Source organism: Pristiophorus japonicus, chromosome 24 (genome assembly GCF_044704955.1).
Source record: "Pristiophorus japonicus isolate sPriJap1 chromosome 24, sPriJap1.hap1, whole genome shotgun sequence".
NCBI lineage: Eukaryota > Metazoa > Chordata > Chondrichthyes > Pristiophoridae > Pristiophorus > Pristiophorus japonicus.
In genome coordinates this window covers 8,241,607-8,265,029 of record NC_092000.1, presented here as the reverse complement: position 1 = coordinate 8,265,029, position 23,423 = coordinate 8,241,607, and the positions used below count along the sequence as shown (strand labels likewise).

At 47.3% G+C, this 23,423-nt stretch overlaps 1 protein-coding gene across 1 annotated transcript in view; it reads left to right on the top strand.

Annotated features, from left to right (window-relative positions):
• The window catches only part of LOC139238019 (venom factor-like), a 220,191-nt gene that overhangs the window by 71,111 nt on the left and 125,657 nt on the right, over nucleotides 1-23,423 (top strand). Inside the window, exons 14-16 of the mRNA XM_070867416.1 lie at nucleotides 4,727-4,891; nucleotides 11,735-11,864; nucleotides 16,909-16,980. Coding sequence (XP_070723517.1) covers nucleotides 4,727-4,891; nucleotides 11,735-11,864; nucleotides 16,909-16,980 — 367 coding nt within the window. The remainder of the gene's footprint in view (nucleotides 1-4,726; nucleotides 4,892-11,734; nucleotides 11,865-16,908; nucleotides 16,981-23,423) is intronic.

Sequence of the window (23,423 nt, the reverse complement as noted above, 5' to 3'; positions counted from 1 at the left end):
TACCTTTGTGCGTGTTGATGCAGGTGAGGGCCTTTGATGATTCCTTCAGTTCCTGCGTCATGTAGGCTGAAGTCAGATCCAGCTTCGTGAACATCTTTCCTCCCGCCAGCATTGCAATGAGGTCGTCGGCCTTTGGTAGTGGGTATTGGTCCTGCAGGGAGAAATGATTGATAGTTACTTTATAATCGCCACAGATTCTGATGGTGCCATCTCCCTTGAGGACTGGGACGATAGGACTGGCCCACTCGTTGAACTCGATCGGTGAAATGATGCCCTCTCTTTTCAGCCGGTCTAGCTCGATCTCTACCCTTTCTCTCATCATGTATGGTACTGCTCTCGCCTTGTGATGGATGGGTCGCGCCCCCGGAATTAGGTGGCTCTGCAGTTTTGCTCCTTGGAATTTCCCGATGACTGGTTCAAACAGCGAAGGAAATTTGTTTAAGACCTCGGCACACAAAGTGTCGTCAGCGGGCGATAGCACTCGGACGTCATCCCAGTTCCAGCGTATCTTTCCCAGCCAGCTCCTGCCGAGCAGCATGGGACCATCGCCCGGTACTACCCAGAGTAATAGCTTGTGCACTGCCCCATCATAGGAGACCTTTACGGTAGCACTGATGATTACAGTTCTTTCGTATAAATTCTTAGTCTCGTGCGAACTGGAGTTAAGAGAGGCCTTGAGGCCTTGTTGCACCACAACCTTTCGAAAGTCTTTTTGCCCATGATGGACTGGCTCGCGCCCGTGTCCAGCTCCATTGACACGCGGAGTCCATTTAGTTCAACATTTAGCATTATCGGGGGACAATTCGTGGTGAATGTGTGCACCCTCTGCCTCCTCTGGTTCGTCTGTCCTCCTCTGCAACATGGTGGCTTGCAGGTTTAACAGGGTTTGCAGCTCACCTGCACACTCATTGGAATGTGTCCCATTGTTCACAGACCTTGCAAACATACTCTTTGAATCGGCATGAATGGAAACAATGATCACCCCCGCAGCATCAACAAGGTGTTAATGGCCTTGCATTCATCACCCTTGATGATGGACTCTGAGACACCTGCGGACATGTAGCTGCAGGTAGTGTGACCTGCCCTGTACGTTACGATCTGAAAACAACGTCACTTTGTTCACAGTAGTTGTAGCAGCACTTGTGTGCTGAGAGATTTGCTTCGTATTGTCACTGGTGACAATGAACGCCTGGGCTATCAGTATGGCCTTACTCAAGGTTGGGGTCTCTACAGTCAAAAGTTTGCGAAGTATGGTTTCGTGGCCAATGCCAAGTACGAAAAAGTCTCTGAGCATATGCTCCAAATGTCCTTCAAATTCGCAATTCTGCAAGGTGTCTTAGCTCAGCGACATAACCGCCACCTCCTGATGTTCAGACCTTTTGTAGGTTTAGAACCGGTACCTCGCCATCAGAACGCTTTCCTTCGGGTTCAAATGCTCTCGGACTAGTGTGCACAAATCGTCGTATGATTTCTCCGCTGGAGTGAGCAGATTCTTCATGAGGCCATACTTTGGTGCCCCACAGACGATGAGGATGATCGCCCTTCATTTGGCAGCGCTCTCTTCCCCATCTAGCTCGTTGGCCACGAAGTATTGGTCGAGTCGCTCCGCAAAAGTTTCCCAATCATCTCCCTCCGAGAATTTCTCCAGGATGACCCTTTCTGCATCTTTGGGTTCGCTGTCTGTATCTCATCGCCAGTTGTAGTGTATGGAGAAAGAGTCAGACTGAACACTGTGAGCTCAAAGTAAAAATTTTTATTACAGGTCTCCAGAGTACCTCTCCAAACTGTGAAGCCTCCTTAAATACCTGTGCTCCCAAGGGATTATGGGATCCCTTCGGACTCCAGGGGATTAGCGCTCTGGTGGCTGTTCAGAGTAAATACAAGTTTACATATATAACACCAACCACCTCAAGTTGTGAATGATGGTGGACAATCGAGCAACTAACAGGAGGAGGAGGAAGTTCCTTGAACATCCCCATCCTCAACCATGGTTGGGCCCAGCATGTGATTGCAAAACAAAAGACTGAAGTATTTTCAAGCATCTTCAACCAAATGTTCCAAGTGACCAAATTGTATTTGACCTCTTTCCAAAGTTCTTACCATCATAGATGTCAATGTTCAGACAATTTGGTTCACTCCACGCAACATTAAGTGCTAAAGATTTGTGCACCAAAACTAGCTCCCTTCCCCCAGCACAGCCATCGATCGTAGCTATGATTGTGACATCTACCTGTCAATGTGGTAAATTTTCCAGGAATATCCTATCCAGAATAAAACAAACTGGAGATTGAATTTTTTAAGCCTTTATTTCAGGGAAATTATGAATTTCTATAAATATGTTGCCAATTGTGATTTTTTTTAAATGAACGCCTTAAAGACAAACAACAGCTCTGAGAAGCAGTATGTGAACAGCAAGGGCTCTTATTGTAGTTTTTTTGTTTTCTTTACAACCATCAAAAAAGATTATTTAAAAAGGATATGTTTTTGAGGCACAAGGAAAACATTTTGAGCTTTAAAAAGGAAGAGAAATGATGAGAAGAGGTTCGAAAAAATAAGATTAAAAGGGCAGAGAAAATAAGGAGGAAAAACACTTTGAACACAGTTCATTGAATCATAGAACACAGAAGGATTCCATTTGGCCCATCGTGTCTGTGCTGGCTCTTTGTCCCACTCCCCCTTGCTCTATCCCCATAGCACTGCAAATTCCATTTTAAAAGTTAAATCTGCTTCTGCCCCCCTTTCAGGCAATGTATTCTACATCTTAACAACTTGCAGCCTTAAAAAATCCTCATCTCCCTGCTGGCTTTTTTGACCATTATCTTAAATCTGTGTCCTCTGGTTACTGATCCACCTGCCAGTACAGAGTTTTTCCCTATCTCCTCTATCAAAACCCCTCGGAATTTTTAAAATGGAGTGTTTAAAAAATGTTTGCATGCAAGTTATATTTTGGGCAATTGTTTAGTAGTTTACAGTTAACAACGTTCTTTCTTATATCTTTATAGCGTTACTACTGTCATGCTCATTCCAGTACCACAGTATGTAATCTGAAAATGAACCACAATCAGAAGTTCCACTGAACCACCAGCAGTTGAAAAATATCTAGTGACAAGAAATAGCTATTTTCATTGCACTCAGTGCTCATATTCCCATACTATGGAATGAAATGCCAAGAAGTACTAAGTAGCACTGTCTGAAAGCTTGGTGAAAGCAGATTTAGTGATAACTTTCAAAAGGAAATTGGATAAATACTTGAAGTGGAAACATTTGCAGGGCTATGGGGAACGAGCACGGGGAGCGGGACTAATTGGATAACTCTTTCAAATGAATGAAGCTGAATATAAACATAGAAAATAGGTGCAGGAGTAGGCCATTCAGCCCTTCTAGCCTGCACCGCCATTCAATGAGTTCATGGCTGAACATTTTGAAACTTTAGTACCCCCTTCCTGCTTTCTCGCCATACCCCTTGATCCCCCGAGTAGTAAGGACTTCATCTAACTCCCTTTTGAATATATTTAGTGAATTGGCCTCAACAACTTTCTGTGGTAGAGAATTCCACAGGTTCACCAGTCTCTGGGTGAAGAAGTTTCTCCTCATCTCGGTCCTAAATGGCTTACCCCTTATCCTTAAACTGTGACCCCTGGTTCTGGACTTCCCCAACATTGGGAACAATCTTCCTGCATCCAACCTGTCCAAACCCGTCAGAATTTTAAACGTTTCTATGAGGTCCCCTCTCACTCTTCTGAACTCCAGTGAATACAAGCCCAGTTGATCCAGTCATTCTTGATAGGTCAGTCCCGCCATCCCGGGAATCAGTCTGGTGAACCTTCGCTGCACTCCCTCAATAGCAAGAAGGTCCTTCCTCAGGTTAGGAGACCAAAACTGTACACAATACTCCAGGTGTGGCCTCACCAAGGCCCTGTACAACTGTAGCAACACCTCCCTGCCCCTGTACTCAAATCCCCTTGCTATGAAGGCCAACATGCCATTTGCTTTCTTAACCGCCTGCTGTACCTGCATGCCAACCTTCAATGAATGATGTACCATGACACCCAGGTCTCGTTGCACCTTCCCTTTTCCTAATCTGTCACCATTCAGATAATAGTCTGTCTCTCTGTTTTTACCACCAAAGTGGATAACCTCACATTTACCCACATTATACTTCATCTGCCATGCATTTGCCCACTCACCTAACCTATCCAAGTCACTCTGCAGCCTCATAGCATCCTCCTCACAGCTCACACTGCCACCCAACTTAGTGTCATCCGCAAATTTGGAGATACTACATTTAATCCCCTCGTCTAAATCATTAATGTACAGTGTAAACAACTGGGGCCCCAGCACAGAACCTTGCGGTACCCTACTAGTCACTGCCTGCCATTCTGAAAAGTACCCATTTACTCCTACTCTTTGCTTCCTGTCTGACAACCAGTTCTCAATCTACGTCAGCACACTACCCCCAATCCTATGTGCTTTAACTTTGCACATTAATCTCTTGTGTGGGACCTTGTCGAAAGCCTTCTGAAAGTCCAAATATACCACATCAACTGGTTCTCCTTTGTCCACTTTACTGGAAACATCCTCAAAAAAATGGCCTCCTTCTGTGCTATATCATTTTATGATTGTATAATTTTAGTATGCAAAGCCCAATTTTACAGCAGCCAGCAGTAATGTGATGCACAATTTGACAGTAATTTGATATTTGTGACTAACCTGCATATCCTCACAGCTGATAGTATCTGCCGCAAATCAGAATGATGATAAGAGGATTTACCAACCTGGCAAGCAGTTTGCACTGAAGCTCACAGGTGATCCTGGGGCAAGAGTTGGCCTAGTTGCTGTGGATAAAGCAGTGTTCATATTGAATAAGAAAAATAAATTAACACAGAGTAAGGTAAGTAAACCTTGATGTTTTTTAAAACATTTAATCCTGATAATTACTGTTGACGCTCATAATGGATATTATAATGGATGAACGCTTAACCCATTTGTATGACGTTTCTCAGCCAGTTGTTTTAAAGAATGCACTTAACCATTTATTTTAAAAGAATAAGGGCTTGAAAAGAAGTCGCCAAAAATTGGCCAGAGGTGCATACAGGTAGCTGGCAGATCTGGGCCAGAATGGGATATAGCAAGGAGGAAATAAAGGGCTGGAGGAGGTGGTGGTGGAGGCAGACTGTTGGGAGCGACCACACCGGTAGTACCAACAGTTGGGTGAAAGTGTGAGGGCAGAAGCAAAGATTTATTACAAGTTTTTTGGTTGTCTCTGGTTTTTAAAACAAACAATATTTTATAATAAGTGACAACAATAGATGCTAGAATTGTGCATCAAAAGCATGCTTGTTACTTTGTGAAAAGAGAAAAAGTTATGTTCTGATGAATTCTATTCCCAAAACATAAATCCATCTTCCCGATGCTAACAGATCTGCTGAGCATCAGCAACATCTTATGTACATACGAAACTAACGGCAGGAGATGACCAGCTGTCCAATCAAGCCTGCCCCACACGATGATGGTCGGGTCATCATGACGAAACACATCTTCCCTCCCACCCTCACAGCCATGTAAACTCCTGGGAGAGGCAAAAAAAGAGAACAAACCCTGGGTCAAAAAGCATCATTTCTTATCTATACATTTATTTCTATGTAAAATAAGGAATTACTTTGAACAAAAATGACATTCTCTTGACTTTCCTTCTACTCTATTTAAATACCAAAATTTGAAAATATGGTTCTGTTCTACCTTATAAAGCAATTGTGTCTAAGTTTAACTAGTACTACTTAGAGGGGGAATATATGGGAAGGAGTTAATAAAATTATTCCCCTCTTCAAGTCCTTTCATTGAGGAAAATATATTGGTCCTGAAATTCCGGCATAGCTCTTCCCGCGGGCAAACGAAAGAAAAAGAGAAAAAAGATGCACACTTAACCTGTTGCTGCTGAGCCCATTGGAATTTCCGAGCTTGAGGCCTCCCGTGACTGTGCGTCACAGCGCTTGCAGGCCGGGATCTGGTGACAGCAGCCAATCAGGCGTAGTATAGATTCTCGTTCATTGTAATAGGAGTTCCGTAAGTGTGGAACTCCTATTACTATGAATGAGAAACATCCCCCCCCACCGCCCCCGCAAGCACCCAAAACACAATGAAAAATAGAAAATGAACTACATATTTAACATTCATTTAAATTAAAGTTGTTAATAAAACAAAAAAATATTTTTCCGACTTTTTAAAAAGTTTTTTTATTTAAGCCTTAAAATAAACTTACCGTAATGGGGAGAGTTTTTAACAATAAAATGTGTTTTTATAACTTTATTTTAAAATGTTTTTATGTATTTTTAAATACTTACGCCTATAAAAGTAGACCATATGTCTGTTTTTTCAGGCGCAGGATTTTAAAGGACATTTGCTGCGCAAGATATTCGTAAATATCGGAAATTTTGCCCTGCAAGTGTCCTCGCTCCTGATATGTGTTGGATCTGTCAAGCATTGCGCGCTGAAAACCGGCTTTTCCGATGCCTTCCCGGGTCCCGAGAAACTTTGTACGGACCCAGGACATCGGAATTTCAGGGCCAATATTAAATAACAACAGATGAGTCTCTGGAATTCTCTCCCTAAACCTCTCCGCCTCACTACCTCTTTCCTGCTTTAACACGCTCCTTAAAACCTACCTCTCTGCCCTAATATCGCCATATGTTAATGTTCTGAAGTCAAATTTTGTTTAATACCGCCCCTCCGAAGTGCCTTCAGACGATTTGCTATGTTAAAGGTGCTATATAAATACAAGTTGCTGTATGCTGGGGCTCTGCTGCAGATGTTCCCTTTTATAAGTTACAGGGTTTTAGGAGGGAATGATAGCACCTGCCCCAAGTTCCATTACTTCCACCTTCCCATCCGCCCTTGAGAACCTGACACAGGTTAAAAGATGCAGTTTGCTAGTGCCTGTTCATCAAGGCTGGAACTCACTGCTGATATGCTCAAAGCCTTCCCCTACACTCTGAAAAGCATAGTATCTCAAGACAAATACGGAGCTAGGATCTGAGGGCTATACTATTGTGTTCCTAACACAGATGAGACTGCACACAGGGAGGTTAAAGTAACAGTGACCTCAGTCTTTATTAAGACACTCCAGAGTGAGGAACAGGCCTTAGGGGCTGGCTTATATACAGTGCTCCCAAGGGATGCTGGGATCCCTTGGGACTTCAGGGGATGCGCTCCCTGGTGGTGGTACATGGGAGTGCATGCTTTACATGTGATAGTGCTCGGATGTCATCCCAGTTCCAGCGGATTTTGCCCAGCCAGCTCCTTCCAAGCAGTGTGGGGCCATTGCCCGGGACAATCCAGAGTGGCAGTTCGTGCACCGTGCTCTTGTAGGTGACCTTGACTATGGCGCTGCCCAGGACAGTGATAAGCTCTTTAGTGTACGTTTTCAGTTTCGTGTGAATGGGGCTCAGGGCTGGTCTGAGTGCCTTGTTGTACTACAGTCTCTTAAACATCTTTTTACTCATGATGGATTGGCTAGCGCCAGTGTCCAGTTCCATGGCTACGGGTAAGCCATTCAATTTTACATTTAGCATTATAGGTGGACATTTCGTCAAATGTGCGCACCCCGTGTACTTCAGCATCTGCCTACTCTCTCTGAGGCTCGAAATTGCTTTGATCCACCATGGACCGATCTTCCTCTGCCACGTGGTGGTTAGCAGGTTTTGCAGAGCTTGCAGCTCGTCTGCAAGCTCATTGGAGGTGCCCCATTGTTCCACAGCTCTTGCAAATATATCCTTTGAAGCGGCATGAATAGGCTGAATGGAAGCCTGCACAATTACCAACAAGGTGTGAATTGCCTTGCATTCATTCTTTGTTGTGGACTCTGAGTCATCTGGGTCACCTGAGGCCTGCTGGCAGTTGCATACTCGTGGTTTCTGCCCTGTACATTTCTGCTCGCAAACACAGTTTCAGTTAATTTATGAACATTGCTAGCACTTGTGTGCTGAGAGATTTGTTTGGTGTTATCACTGGTGGACATAAATGCCTGTGCTATCGCAATGGCCTTACTGAGGATAAGAACATAAGAACATAAGAATTAGGAACAGGAGTAGGCCATCTAGACCCTCGAGCCTGCTCCGCCATTCAATAAGATCATGGCTATTCTGGCCGTGGACTCAGCTCCACTTACACGCCCTCTCCACGTAACCCTTAATTCCCTTATTGGTTAAAAATCTATCTATCTGTGACTTGAATACATTCAATGAGCTAGCCTCAACTGCTTCCTTGGGCAGAGAATTCCACAGATTCACAACCCTCTGGGAGAAGAAATTCCTTCTCAACTCGGTTTTAAATTGACCCCCCCGTATTTTGAGGCTGTGCACCCTAGTTCTAGTCTCCCCTACCAGTGGAAACAACCTCTCTGCCTCTATCTTGTCTACCCCTTTCATGATTTTAAATGTTTCTATAAGATCACCCCTCATCCTTCTGAACTCCAACGAGTAAAGACCCAGTCTACTCAATCTATCATCATGAGGTAACCCCCTCATCTCCGGAATCAGCCTAGTGAATCGTCTCTGTACCCCCTCCAACGACAGTATATCCTTCCTTAAGTAAGGTGACCAAAACTCCACGCAGTACTCCAGGTGCGGCCTCACCAATACCATATACAGTTGCAGCAGGACCTCCCTGCTTTGGTACCCCATCCCTCTCGCAATGAAGGCCAACATTCCATTCGTCTTCCTGATTACTTGCTGCACCTGCAAACTAACTTTTTGGGATTCATGCACAAGGACATCCGGTCCAGGGTGTCCTTGGAGATGGAGCACGCGGTGTCCACCGGTACGCTCGCGGCCTTCCGCGAGAGGTGGGCACCGGAGGGACTGGAGTGCATCATCACGCCCGGCAACCAAATTTTAATTTGATTTTACGTTTTAAAGTTTAATTTGTTTTAATTGCCGGTGCTTTTAGTGTCCCCCTCCCCTTTTATAGGGGGCACTGGAAAAAATTTTGATTTTAGCGCCCCAAAAAAAAAACCCCAAAAAAAAGGAAAAAAAAAGGGGCCTTGAAAATGTCTGCTGTGTCACCCAGGCGGGTGGCATGGTTTTAATGTTTATGTTTATTTTCAGGTAAACTCAAAAGAGTTTCATGCACAAGGACCCCTAGGTCCCTCTGCACCTCAGCATGTTATAATTTCTCCCCATTCAAATAATATTCCCTTTTACTGTTTTTTTTCCCAAGGTGGATGACCTCACATTTTCCGACATTGTATTCCATCTGCCAAACCTTAGCCCATTCGCTTAACCTATCTAAATCTCTTTGCAGCCTCTCTGTGTCCTCTACACAACCCGCTTTCCCACTAATCTTAGTGTCATCTGCAAATTTTGTTGCACTATACTCTGTCCCCTCTTCTAGGTCATCTATGTATATTGTAAACAGTTGTGGTCCCAGCACTGATCCCTGTGGCACACCACTAACCACTGATTTCCAACCGGAAAAGGTCCCATTTATCCCGACTCTCTGCTTTCTGTTCGTCAGCCAATTCTCTATCCATGCTAATACATTTCCTCTGACTCCGCGTACCTTTATCTTCTGCAGTAACCTTTTGTGTGGCACCTTATCGAATGCCTTTTTGGAAATCTAAATACACCACATCCATCGGTACGCCTCTATCCACCATGCTCGTTATATCCTCAAAAAATTCCAATAAATTAGTTAAACATGATTTCCCCTTCATGAATCCATGCTGCGTCTGCTTGATTGCACTATTCCTATCCAGATGTCCCGCTATTTCTTCCTTAATGATAGTTTCAAGCATTTTCCCCACTACAGATGTTAAACCAACCCAAAAAGGACCCATTTATCCCGACTCTCTGCTTTCTGTTCGCCAGCCAATTCTCTATCCATGCTAATACATTTCCTGCTATTTCTCCCCATTCAAATAATATTCCCTTTTACTGTTTTTTTCCCAAGGTGGATGATCTCACACTTTCCGACATTGTATTCCATCTGCCAAACCTTAGCCCATTCGCTTAACCTATCCAAATCTCTTGTCTCTGAGCATCTCCTCCAGGTAGCATGTCCCGCTATTTCTTCCTTAATGATAGTTTCAAGCATTTTTCCCCACTACAGATGTTAAAATAACCGGCCTATAGTTACCTGCCTTTTGCCTGCCCCCTTTTTTAAACAGAGGCGTTACATTAGCTGCTTTCCAATTCGCTGGTACCTCCCCAGAGTCCAGAGAATTTTGGTAGATTATAACGAATGCATCTGCAATAACTTCCGCCATCTCTTTTAATATCCTGGGATGCATTTCATCAGGACCAGGGGACTTGTCTACCTTGAGTCCCATTAGCCTGTCCAGCACTACCCCCCTAGTGATAGTGATTGTCTCAAGGTCCTCCCTTCCCACATTCCTGTGATCGGTGTCTCTACAGTCAAACATTTTCGTAGGATAGTCTCGTGGCCAATGCCCAGTACAAAAAAGTCTCTGAGCATCTCCTCCAGGTAGCCATCAAACACACATTGTCCTGCAAGTCGCCTTAGCTCGGCGACATTGCTCGCCAATTCCTGACCTTCAGATCGCTGGCACGTGTAGAACCGATACCTCGCCATCAGCATGCTCTCCCTCGGGTTAAGGTGCTCCGAACCAGTGTACACAGCTCCTCATACGACTTATCTGTGGGTATCACCGGAACCAGAAGATTCTTCATGAGGCTGTAGGTCGGTGCCCCGCAGACTGTGAGGAGGACCGCTCTCCTTTTTGCAGCGCTTCCTTCTCCGTCCAGCTCAAAGTACTGGTCTAGCCGTTCGACATAGGCTTCCCAGTCCTCACCCTCCGAGAACTTCTCCAGGATGCCCACAGTTTTCTGCATCTTTGCATTGGATTCGTATACTCATTGCCAGTTATTGTGTTCCTAACCTAGATGAGACTGCACACAGGGAGGTTAAAGTAACAGTGACCTCAGTCTTTATTAAGACACTCCAGAGTGAGGCACATGCCTTAGGGACCGGCTTATATGCAGTGCTCCCAAGGGATGCTGGGATCCCTTGGGACTTTAGGGGATGCGCTCCCCGGTGGCGGAACATGGGAGTGCATGTTTTACAGACACACAACATATACAATGGGCTTCCCAATAACAATCTCACTTTACATGATCTAAATGTTGGAGGAAGAACAACAAGGATCTCTATTACGAGGTTGTCTATGGCTGCTTGAAATGAGCCTGTGCCATAAAGGTTGAGATGCAGTGGTCAGCTTCATAGCCACGGAAAGATCAGTGTGGGCCTATGAGGTTAGTGAGTCTTTTCTGCAGTGTGTGGCAGTTTTTGGGGTGGTGGAGGTAGCATGACTGCCTCAGCTACCTCCCTTCAGGTATCAGTGCTACGCCCACTTATAGGGCTCAGTGCCCAACAGTCTTGCTCTTCGGGCCCTAACTTCTGCCACGGATGTGTCCGAGAATCTGGGAGACCTTCCAACTGCTGACACCCCTGAGACTGCTGCTGCTTCAGCCATTCTCGCAGAGAAGTGATGCTGCACTTTAACTGGCTGCAGCCTTTTAAAAGCTACACTAGAGCTGTATCCCCTGCTCTCCTCTCCAGTAAAGTTTTTCAGAGTGGTATTATTGCCCCAACAGCAGGTGGATACATTTTGGCAAGTGCTAATCCTGCTCTACTACTAATCTGCCAACTAGGCTGTTGTGGTGTCACATTATTAACTTAGTTAACTCATGTGCCCGCTTTGTGTGTGTGTTTTACATAGATCTGGAGTGTTGTGGAGAAATATGACATTGGTTGCACAGCTGGAAGTGGCAGCGATGTTCTTGGTGTTTTCTCAGATGCAGGACTAGCCTTTACAACAAGCACTGCCATCCAGACTGATACAAGAACAGGTACTGTTTTCTGTAAGCACTCAACATTGAATTAACTTCCACCATCAGCAGCCCCTCATCCCCACTCTCTCCAAACAAACTCCAATGGGATTCCCAACCTACATGATCTAAGTGTTAGAGGAAGGTAAGCAACTTGGATCAGTAAAGGAAGCCAGATGAATAAGAAAGTACCAGAGGAGAGCCAGTATATTACAATACTACCCATCTATCAATACAGAGACACTTTCTGGGACCTTTCCCTGGAACTCTGTGCTTCAGTATTGAAGAAGTTCTATTTACTGCTGCAGCTAGATCTGTAACCACAGTCCACAGCATGTATAGCTCTGACTGGAGGATAAAGTGACCAAGATTCTGAACAAGCTCATTCTAGGGAACCACAGGAGATTTATAGCAGATCAGCTAATTTTCGGTGCCGTCTTCGAAAAGCAAGTTACTAATGCCCTCTTTGTAAGGGCAGCTCAGTTCATACAATTTGACAGTGCTCCTACATAGATGACTGAGAATGCAATCAAATTTTCCATCCAGAATTATCAGATTCTCAAAGGGCATGAAGCTGTTGATAGCATCCATGCGACATTGGTTGGCTCAAATGTAAACTCTGTACTGAGACGAACTGCAAAGACTATCATTCCATAAATGCGAAGTTGAATTTCAATGACTGATACAGCGACTTCGATTTTAATGCCAACCCCCCGACCCACGGGTGAGAGATAGTGTGGAGGGGGGCGGTGGTTAAAGCAACAGGATCAAGCAAACCGACCCCATTCCTGACCCTTCTCATCTACCCTACCCCCACCCGTATGATGGTCCTGATCTCTGTCCTCCCCCCAGCCCGATCCTCAGCCTCCCCCCTTCTATTTGTGAGACTTTCCCCCGCCTGAAGATCGTGAGTCTCTGCCCCCGCCCCTCACAGATCGCAAGCCCCTGTGGCCTCGAGCTGATTCTTCCTTTCGAGTGCTGGGTGGGAGGCACCCCAACAATATTTTAGCAAGGTCCTAGTCTCCGCGTCCCCAGACTTGCCGCATTCTTCGGTCGGTTGTAGCCTCCCCTACACTGTTTCCGGCTCGCTTTTAATATCAGGGCCAGCATGTTCCACAAGAATTCATATTGTGCTGGGAGCTGTTGTTCTTCGTCAGTCCTGTGTCTCAGATCTGTTGCAACAACAGAGCAAGGAACAGGATGGCTGCTCGGTAGCCATAGAAATATTTGTCACCCCCGTGGCTTATGACACTTCTTTGGGGGGCCACCAGTGCTGCAGAGGAGCTCTACAATAAAGCAAATATGAAGACAAGTATAAGAACTGAACAAGCCATTGGTATCTGAAAGGAAGTGTCTGGAGAGGTCCCTGGGTGCCTTGCAGTATGTGAGAGTTATGGTAGCATGTTGGATACTTCATAACTTTGCTATTAAGAAAGGACATGTCCCAGTGTATTCCAGAAAGGCTGATGATGATAATGCTTAATAACTGAGAGACAGACTCATTTAGCACACCTTCACAGAGCACGTGTATTTAGGAGTGTCAGCACAACTATTCCTCCTCTCACCAACCTCTCAATAGTTTATGTAAAATCGTTGCTCTTCACTGCTAGCTATGAACCTGAACATCAGCGCATTACCTGTTCCCATTGTCATGGAAGAAATCCAAACACCAAGCAGTCCTTACTTCAAATATTCTATTGAATTGATACTATTTACAAAAACATGGTTCTGCCACCATGCACATCCCTTGTGAACACTTCTCTGCAGTATTCATAACTTCTACAATTATGTTCAGCCAACTGTCTTCCCTCTGTGGTTCACAGCAACACACGTCAAGTAAGACGTTCACCACACAGTTGAGTATATGGAACAGAATTTATTCAACAACATAGATGATCAATCTATCCAGTACAGGGTAGCATCGTGTTTCTCTCTCTCTCTCTCTCTCCAGCTACCTAGCTAGCTCTGGAAACCCTCCTTGTATATCCTAGTTGTTTACTTCAAAATTACATTTCACTGATAAATAGAGCTTCAGACTTCTAACCGTCTAACTCCCTTATGATTATCTACATTCACACTTCATAAGAACGTAAGAAATAGGAGCAGGAGTAGGCCCTCCGGTCCCTCGAGCCTGCTCCGCCATTTAATAAGATCATGGCTGATTATCGACCTCAACTCCACTTTCCTGCCCGATCTCCATATTTCTTGGTACCCCTAGACTCCAAAAATCTATCTATCTCAGCCTTGAATATATTCAGAGACTCAGCATGCACAGCCCTCTAGGGCAGAGAATTCATGAGTTAGCTGTCTCCAGAGTTCCCAAGGACAACTATTTACCCAATTGTAACAGACATCCATTCTATACTATGGCTAATTGATCTCTCTGCTTATATTTATTACGCTAATCACCGAAGGTATACACTAAACACTCATGGTTGATGGTTGAGTCATATATTTCCTTGCATAGACATTCCTTGCAGATGATAAGCAAAATATAATTCTATCCCCCCACCCGCCACTCACAGGCAGCCTCATCTCTCCTCATATACCTAGGCAGTTTGTTGTCCCATCGACCAGTTACGGTTTATACTGTTCAGTTTGATTATTAACTCTTAACTCGCCAACATGTCCAACAAAGGGCAGGGGGCGTGGGATTAGAAACATTAGAAACATAGTTAATTAGATAGCTCATTCAGAGATTTGGCACAGGCATGATGGGCTGTATCATTCAATGATTCTGTGAAGCCAACTGAGGACCTGTGGTGTGAGATATGAATTGCAAAATATACTGAGCCTCTTTGAATGGAGGTTGGCCCAAATCCTGAGATGGACATGGGATGAAAGCTGTTGCAGGAAGTTAACGGAGAGCTCCTCTGCACTGCTGCTTTGTGAGGAAGCAACTTCTTAGACAGGCACACCAACTATTCTAATGGTACTGGGAAAAAGATTCTAGTTACCATTGATTAGCGGGAGAATGGACCTCATGGAATCAGAAGGATCCTTGAATCCCTAACAGAGTCATATGAACATCCTTTAGTCCCTCTGAGATGCTGCCCAGTATATTGCAATCCAAATAATACTGACCTGTCCATACCGTCTTCAAGACCTGCGCTCCCTTGTTCAATAGCTTCACATTGTGTTGCCTGCTACTCCCTTGTGCTTTATGTTTTGTTTCAGACCAAACATCCCATTCCTTGTGAGTGATTCCCTTGTGAATGGAGGAAGCGTACTGGCTGTCTGCAAGGTTTCACCTGTAGCCTGTTGGGAGTCTGATGGCTCCACAGCTCCTTGGGTTGTTCATTGCAAGGCTTCTGCATGAGTCAGTCGCATTTAGGATTTTGATGGCTGACTATTGGCTGCCTTACTTTCAGCCAACTCCACCTGTACTGAGTTCTTTTTGGGGGAGGAGGGGTGGCTGCCATCCCAAAAGTAGTCTGCATTGTCTCCTTGACTCCTTACAGTACTAATTCAGTGTCTGGCCTGTAAAATTGCAGTTACTCATTCAATTATGCTCAATTCTACAGCAATTAAACTGAGCAAGTGGGTTGCCTTTGCCTTTCCACTGCTTTTCAGGTGCTTTAATGTTCCCTAATTGCAGCTCACAGGTGATTAAGAAGATTAGGGCTAGAAATTGTCCTTCGTCCAGATTGAGGACGGTAACCTTCCAGGGCTGGAGATCCCGCCCCCGATGCGGAATTGGGCCGTACACCCTTTTTTTAAGGGCCGCTCCCGAGGCGGTAGTGGGGCGCTGAGTGCAGCACCGTGTGGATCAGGTCAGTGCTGTGCGGTTGCTGCGCGTAGCTCTGATTCGCTACAACGCCCTTCCCCTTCCATTAAAAGGGAGAGCCACTGCACACTCTGCAGGCCATGTGGTGGCAGCCATTGGCCACCAGGGACGTGTTTGACCGGGCCAGCAGCTCGGCACATAAAACGGAATGTCAGGCTGCACGATGGCGGCCTGGTCAACGCGAGGACCGCCATTGTCGGGCTGATCCAAGAGTTGGCCGACAATTGAAGATGGCAGCCCCTGGGCGCTAAATGCTTTCCCTTAAGGGGCGCCCTGGCGGTAGATGTCCACCAGCTTTGCGACTCACGAAGCTGGCATTGACATCTGCCCGCGCCAGCCTCGAGGGCCACGGGGCAATTTCTCCCATGGGCGGTGAGGGGTCGGCGCGGATGGTGATGACGTCATCGCCGGTTGCGCGGCGTTGCTGGGGCAGCACACCCCAAACCTGTGGGACAATTTCCCGGGAGCAGCCCCCCCCCCCCTCCCCCGGGTGAAAACGCCATTGCGTCCCCTGGAGGCATTAACAGAACTGTAAAAAGGGGAAATTTCGACCCCTTCATGTTCTGATGTTGTGTAGGAAATATAACCTTTATTTTAGCCCAAAGAATGAAAACATGAAAATGTGTATTAATCAACAAGCTTTGCTACTCCTAAGCATCCTCAGTAACCCATAGTTGAACTCCTGATTAGCGCACTGGTACCTTCTAAACTTGGATTGTCTTTACCTTAAGTTTGCCCATCAACCCGATGTTCTTTTGTTTCTCATACCTTGTGTTCATGACCACTCATACAATATCACAACTAAATTAGCTTTCTCAGCACCTCCTTCGTTCATCAGTTGTTATTTCTTACCTTGTCCCTTTAAACAGTACTAATGATATCCCTGTAAAACTCATTATTAAGTTCTGTGATATTGGTTTGCCCACCGACATCTCACCTTTTCATCACTTGTACAATTTCATATCACTTATTTCCTCACAATTTTATGTCGCTTCTCATCCTTTCCCTTTTGGAGTTTCCGTACTGGCTTCACTTCGCACATTCTAACATACTCATTGCTAGAAAAAAATAAATTTTCAATAGCACCCTGGCTAACTAATTCTGGCTGATCAGTTTAATTTTTGGAGCCTGCTGTTATTTCCCTTGGATCATTTGCACAATGAGGACATTAGATGTGTGCATTTGTGTTTGTAAAATTCATATTGTCGTCAAGACTATATGAAACTGCAGGACTTAATTAACATTTTAAATTGTATATATTTCAACTGTTTATTTCAGAGCTGAAGTGCAAACAGCCAATGAAACGTAAACGTCGTTCACCGCGCCGAATGGAGTGGCAGGAGAATAAAGGTATCGATTTCCGATTTAAGAAATAGTTCATTGAAATGAGTCACATTTGTAAGGATCATTTTGATGGCATTTTTTTTAACCTATGATGGTAGTCCAGCTAAAATGATACTCGACACAAGTGTATTTAAAAATAATCAACGTACAAGAACCAAAGGGGGAGAAATTTGCTAACTCCGAAATCAGGCGTGGGGATTGCTGTGCGCAGGGGACCTGATATCTTGCGTGGCTAGCGCTACTTAAAGGCAGCCTGCACCTTTTAAAGGGCAGGTGCATTGTGGCTGAAAAAGTGGCGGGAGTCATTTGAAAACTGAATCTGAATTGTGATACTTTGAGGAATGGCTGAACATGAGATAGCTGAAGCTGCCTCTCTGTGTGTAGAGAACGTCAGTTATTGTGTTCCTAACACAGATGAGACTGCACACAGGGAGGTTAAAATAACAGTGACCTCAGTCTTTATTAAGACACTCCAGAGTGAGGAACAGGCCTCAGGGGCCGGCTTATATACAGTGCTCCCAAGGGATGTTGGGATCCCTTGCGACTTCAGGGGATGCACTCCCTGGTGGTGGTACATGGGAGTGCATGCTTTACAGATGCACAACGCCCCCTCCCCACCCCTCCAAAGTCAAAGTGAAAACTATTTACAAGGTGAGGCGGTCGGGAGCCTTTCTTTCCCTGGTGGACCGCCTCGGTACAAATGTTTGTTCTGGTGTGTTGGCTGTGCCCTCGCTGGGCTGGCGTGTTGTTGGCCCTGCTGGGTGAGCCTGGCCTTGCTGGGTTGTTGGGCATGATGGGTTCGATTTCCTGGTCCGGGGTGGTGTCGTTGATCCTTTGGGTGTGTGTTGTGGGCTCGAAAAAGGTGGTGTCTGCTGTGGGTTGTTCAGGGTAGTCTGTGAACCGCAGCCTCGTTTGGTCCAGGTGCTTTCTGCAAATTTGTCCATTGTCTAGTTTGACTACAAACACCCTACTCCCTTCTTTAGCTATCACCGTGCCCGCGATCCACTTGGGACCATGTCCATAGTTTAGCACACACACAGGGTCATTCAGATCAATTTCCCGTGACACAGTGGTGCGACCATCGTTTACATTTTGTTGCTGCCGCCTGCTCTCTACCTGATCATGCAGTTTGGGGTGAACCAGCGAGAGTCTGGTTTTAAGTGTCCTTTTCATGAGTAGCTCAGCCGGGGGCACCCCTGTGAGCGAGTGGGGTCTCGTGCGGAGGCTGAGCAGTACTTGGAACAGGCGGGTTTGGAGTGAGCCTTCTCTGACTCGTTTAAGGCTCTGTTTGATTGATTGTACTGCCCGCTCTGCCTGCCCATTGGAGGCTGGTTTAAACGGGGCCGAGGTGACATGCTTGATCCCATTGCAAGTCATGAATTCTTTAAATTCGGCACTGGTGAAACATGGCCCGTTGTCACTGACAAGTATGTCAGGCAGGCCGTGGATGGCAAACATGGTCCTCAGGCTTTCAATGGTGGCGGTGGCGGTGCTTCCATATTTCACATTCAATCCATTTTGAAAAAGCATCCACCACCAGCAGGAACATTTTACCGAGAAACGGGCCCGCATAGTCGACATGAATCCTTGACCATGGTCTGGAGGGCCAGGAGCACAAACCGAGTGGTGGCTCTCTGGGCACGTTGCTCAACTGAGCACACACGCTGCATTGCCGTACACAGGACTCTTAAGTCAAGAGTCGATACCGGGCCACCACACGTGGGATCTGGCTATTGCTTTCATCATTGCTATACCCGGGTGTGTGCTGTGGAGATCCGAGATGAATGTCTCCCTGCCCTTTTTGGGTAGCACTACGCAGTTACCCCACAACACGCAGTCTGCCTGAATGGACAGCTTGTCCTTTCGCCGCTGGAATGGCTTGATTAGCTCTTGCATTTCAATGGGGATGCTGGCCCAGCTCCCATGCAGTACACAGTTTTTTTACTAGGGACAGCAGAGGATCTTGGCTGGTCCGTGACAGGTGATTTATCATTTTCAAATGCTTCCATGCCCATCAACAAGTCTGTAGGCAGCGCCACCATCAACAAGTCTGCAGGCTGCGCCATTTCCACCCCCGTGGTGGGCAATGGTAGCCGACTGACAGCGTCCGCACAGTTTTCGGTGCCTGGCCTGTGGCGGATGGTATAGTTATACGCGGATAGCGCGAGTGCCCACCTTTGTATGCGGGCTGAGGCATTAGTATTTATCCCCTTGTTTTCTGCGAACGGATATGAGGGGCTTGTGATCGGTTTCCAGCTCAAATTTGAGGCCAAACAGGTACTGATACATTTTCTTTACCCCGAACACACATGCTAATGCCTCTTTCTCAATCATGCTGTAGGCCCTCTCGGCCTTAGACAAGCTCCTGGAGGCATAGGCGACAGGTTGCAACTTCCCCGCAACGTTGGCTTGTTGTAATACACACCCGACTCCGTACAACGACGTATCACATGCTAGCACAAATCTTTTACATGGGTTATACAATTCAAGCAGCTTGTTGGAGAATAAAATGTTTCTGGCTTTCTCAAAAGCAATTATTTGTTTTTTTCCCCATACCCAGTTCTCACCTTTACGCAATAACACATGTAGGGGCTCTAAGAGGGTGCTTAACCCCGGGAGGAAATTACCAAAATAGTTGAGGAGTCCCAGGAACGACCGCAGCTCCGCGACGTTCTGTGGCCTGGGAGCGTTCCTGATAGCCTCTGTCTTGGCGTCTGTGGGCCGAATGCCGTCCACCATAATCTTTCTCCCCAAAAACTCCACTTCTGTTGCCATGAAGACGCATTTCGACCTCTTCAGCCGCAGCCAGACACGATTCAGTTGCTGGAGAAAAAGGAAACCTTTCCAGTTCATCGATGTCTGGAAGCAACTTGTGTAATGTATTTGCTTCATTGGTCATTTGTTTCAGAATTCATAGCAACACATTGCCATAAATAACTGGTTGGTTTATTAGCAATAGGTTTTACAATGAGGCTCATTCACAAGGCTCACAACCACCTGCTATAATTCCCCAAACCCAACTGGCTGGGGTTTTATTGAGTTTTGAGAACATCACGTGACTGGCTAAGCCACTACCACTCAATAGCTCTACAACCATTTTAAAGTAAACTTTAAATCAAGTGCCCCATTGTTAAAGAGGCACTAAAATGGACAAATAATCAAATTATACTTTTGAAAAACTATGGTCAAAATAAAATTTGGTTGCCGGGGGTGATGATGCACTCCAGTCCCTCTGATGCCCACCTTTTGTGGAAGGCCGCGAGCGTACTGGTGGGCACCGCTTGCTCCATCTCCAGGGACACCCTGGCTTGAATGTTCCCGTGGAAGAGAGGCAGGCAGCCGGGAGAAGGACCCCCTTGGCCTTGGCCGGTTAATGGCCCCCTTGGCCATGCCCAGGAGCAGTCCTATGAGGAAGCCTTCCAACCTGCCCGCTCCCCTCCGCACAGGGCGCTCAAAGATTAGGAGCGTGGGACTGAAGTACAACCAGAAATTGAGGAGCAGTCCCTTCAAATATTGGAAGAGGGGCTGCAACCTCACACATTGCACATACACATGGAACATGGACTCCTTCAGACCGCAGAAATTGCAGGCGGCCTGGGAGTCCGTGAACCGACTTAAAAACCTATTGCACGGGACTGCACCGTGCAATACCCTCCAGGCCAAGCCCCCAATAAATGAAGGGAGGTCTGCCGAGTAGAGAGCACTCCATTGGGGATCCCTACCTCCTCCGGACCCCAAGATGGTGCACCATGGCGTGTCCGGATGGCAGACGAGGATGGCAAAGTGGAGAGTGTGCAAGAGCAGCCGTACAGGAATCCCCTCCGCGCAGAACTGAAAGGCTTGGAGCGAATTTCCCGGAGGAGGCTCAAGTTGTGAGGCGCCGGCTCCTGAGGGAGGTTTTGGGGCTTGGCGCTAATGAGGAATTCCGTCCGGACAGGGGTCAGTTCGGACGGGATCGCCGCACGTGCTTGAGCATCCTCGACACACCTAACAGAGTCAGGGCCCAGTGCTGTTTTTAGCGACGCAATGGCATTTGCTGCGCACCGGACGTCGGCCCAGTATGGGCGAGGTGCCAGCTCTACAGGCGCCACCCAGCCTGCTCCTCCACCATCCAGTAGATCCCTGGCCAGCTTGCCAAACACAGCCCTCTCGTCTGCCTGCCACCTAAAACCGCGCTCATGGAGGTACGGATTCCTGAGTAGCCGCTCCCAAAGGACAGGCGCCACTCCAAACACGGGAGAACTGCGCTTGGTGGCAACTCTGTTCCAGACCCTGATGAGTTCCTGGTAAAAGACAGGCAACCCCCGCATGGTGGTCCGGACGCCTCCCCAGGTTCACAAACAGGAGCTGCGTGTCATAATTGAGGCAGTACAGCTGGCAGAAGAAATAAGTCGCCAGCGCACACCATCTAGGAGGGGGCTCGATGTACAGGTATCTCTGCAGGGTCTGAAGACGGATAGTCGCAGCCTGGGTGCTCACGCACACCAACGCCTGACCGCCCTCCCTAAGCAGGAGACTCAGAACCGCAGCAGAGACCCAGTGCTTCCTGTTCTTCCAGAAGAAGTCCAACAACTTCTTCTGTATCTTGGTGACAAACGCAAGGGGAGGGTCAAAGTGACCAACCGATACCACAACATAGCGGCCACCAGCTGGTTTATGACTAGCGCTTGAACCCTGTAGGACAGCACTCAGAGCAGTCCTGTCCAGCGCCCGAGGCAAGCGGCGACCTTGGCCTCCAGTTCTTGCCAGTTTGCCGGTCAGGCTTCCTCGTCAGGACTAAGGTAGACTCCCAGATAGAGGAAATGGGTGGAACTCCAGGAAAAAGGCCTGAACTCCTCTGGCAGGGCATCCACCCGCCATTGACCCACCAGGAGTCCGGAACATTTTATCCCAATTAATCGTGGCGGAGGATGATACCGAATAACTTTTCTGGCACTCATGCATCCTCTGCCGGGATCCTCGACCATGAGGAGCACATCATCGGCATAAGCCGAGAGGATGACCTCCACGCCTGGTCCTTGCAGAGCCAATCCCATCAATCTCTTCCGCAAGAGGCGCAGGAAAGGCTCCATGCATATGGCTATAACTGGCCGGACATGGGGCAGCCCTGGCGCACCCCTCTCCCAAAGCGAAGGAGCGCTGTCAAAGACCTGTTAACCTTAATCAGACACTCTGCAGCAGCGTATAAAAGTCGGATCTGGGAGGCGAAATGCATCCCGAACCCGAAAGCACGGAGAGTCCCGAAAAGATACTCGTGATCCACCCTGTCGAATGCCTTCTCCTGATCTAGGGAAAGGAAGGCAACCGACGGACCAGCCCTCTGGGAATGGTGGACCAGGTCCCGGACCAGATGGATGTTGTCGTGGATTGTCCGGCCCGGGACCAAGTAGGACTGGTCGGGGTGGATCATGTGATCCAGCACGGCGCCAAGGCGAGCAGACATAGCCCTGGCAAAAATTTTGGAATCCATGCTGAGGCGCGAGACCGGGTGCCAGTTCTGAAGTAGGCGGTGATCGTCTTTCTGAGGCAGCAGGACGATGACTGCCCTGTGCCAAGAGAGGGGTATCTCCTCGGTCGGCAGACTTTCCCCTAGGACCCACACATAGTCACGCCCCAGGACGTCTCAGAAGGCCCTGTGGAACTCCACGGTCAGCCTGTCCAGCCCGGGGACTTCCTCCTCGAGAGCCGGTCGAGGGCACCGGTCAGCTCCGCCAAGCCTAGCGGAATGTCCAGATTCTCGGCACCCTCCAGGCCGACCTTCGGCAGGTCCTCACACAAAACTCTGCGTGCTTCCTCGCTGGACGGATCTGGAGGGAACAGAGCCCTGTAATAGTCTCAGGCCCTGTTACTGATGCCCTCCAGATCTGAGACCAGAGATCCGTCATCGGCCAGCAGCGTCAAGAGCTGCTTACGGACCCCCTGTCTTTTTTCCAGCAAGTAGAAGGAGCCGCGGTCCAGGTCCCGGAGGAACCGGATGCGCGACCTCATGAACGCGCCTCTGGATCCGACAAGCTGCAGGTCCTTCAGTGCGCCCTTCTTCTCTTCATACACCGTCCACAGGGCTGGGTCCTTGACGACTTGACTGAGACGGGGCTCCAGGTCGAACACCTCTTTCTCCAGGCGCCCCAGCCTGGCCTTGCGCCTCTTAGTTGACCCCTTTGCGTACTCTTGACAGAAGAGATTGACGTGAGCCTTGCCCACTGTTAAGTATGGAAAAACTCCACAAGACTGAGTACTGTGAGCTAAAACTGAAGTGACCTTAGTCTCTTTAATACAACTCCAGAGTACCTAGGCAGCACGGCAGACAACCTTTTATACTCCCTTGCACGAGCTGTGTTGGTGACCTTGGGCCTCCAACAGTTGCACCCTCTGGTGGCAAGTCTTAGACAGTTACAATGTTTACATACATAACACCCACGTCCCACCATAATCTCAAGGAGGGGAAGCCC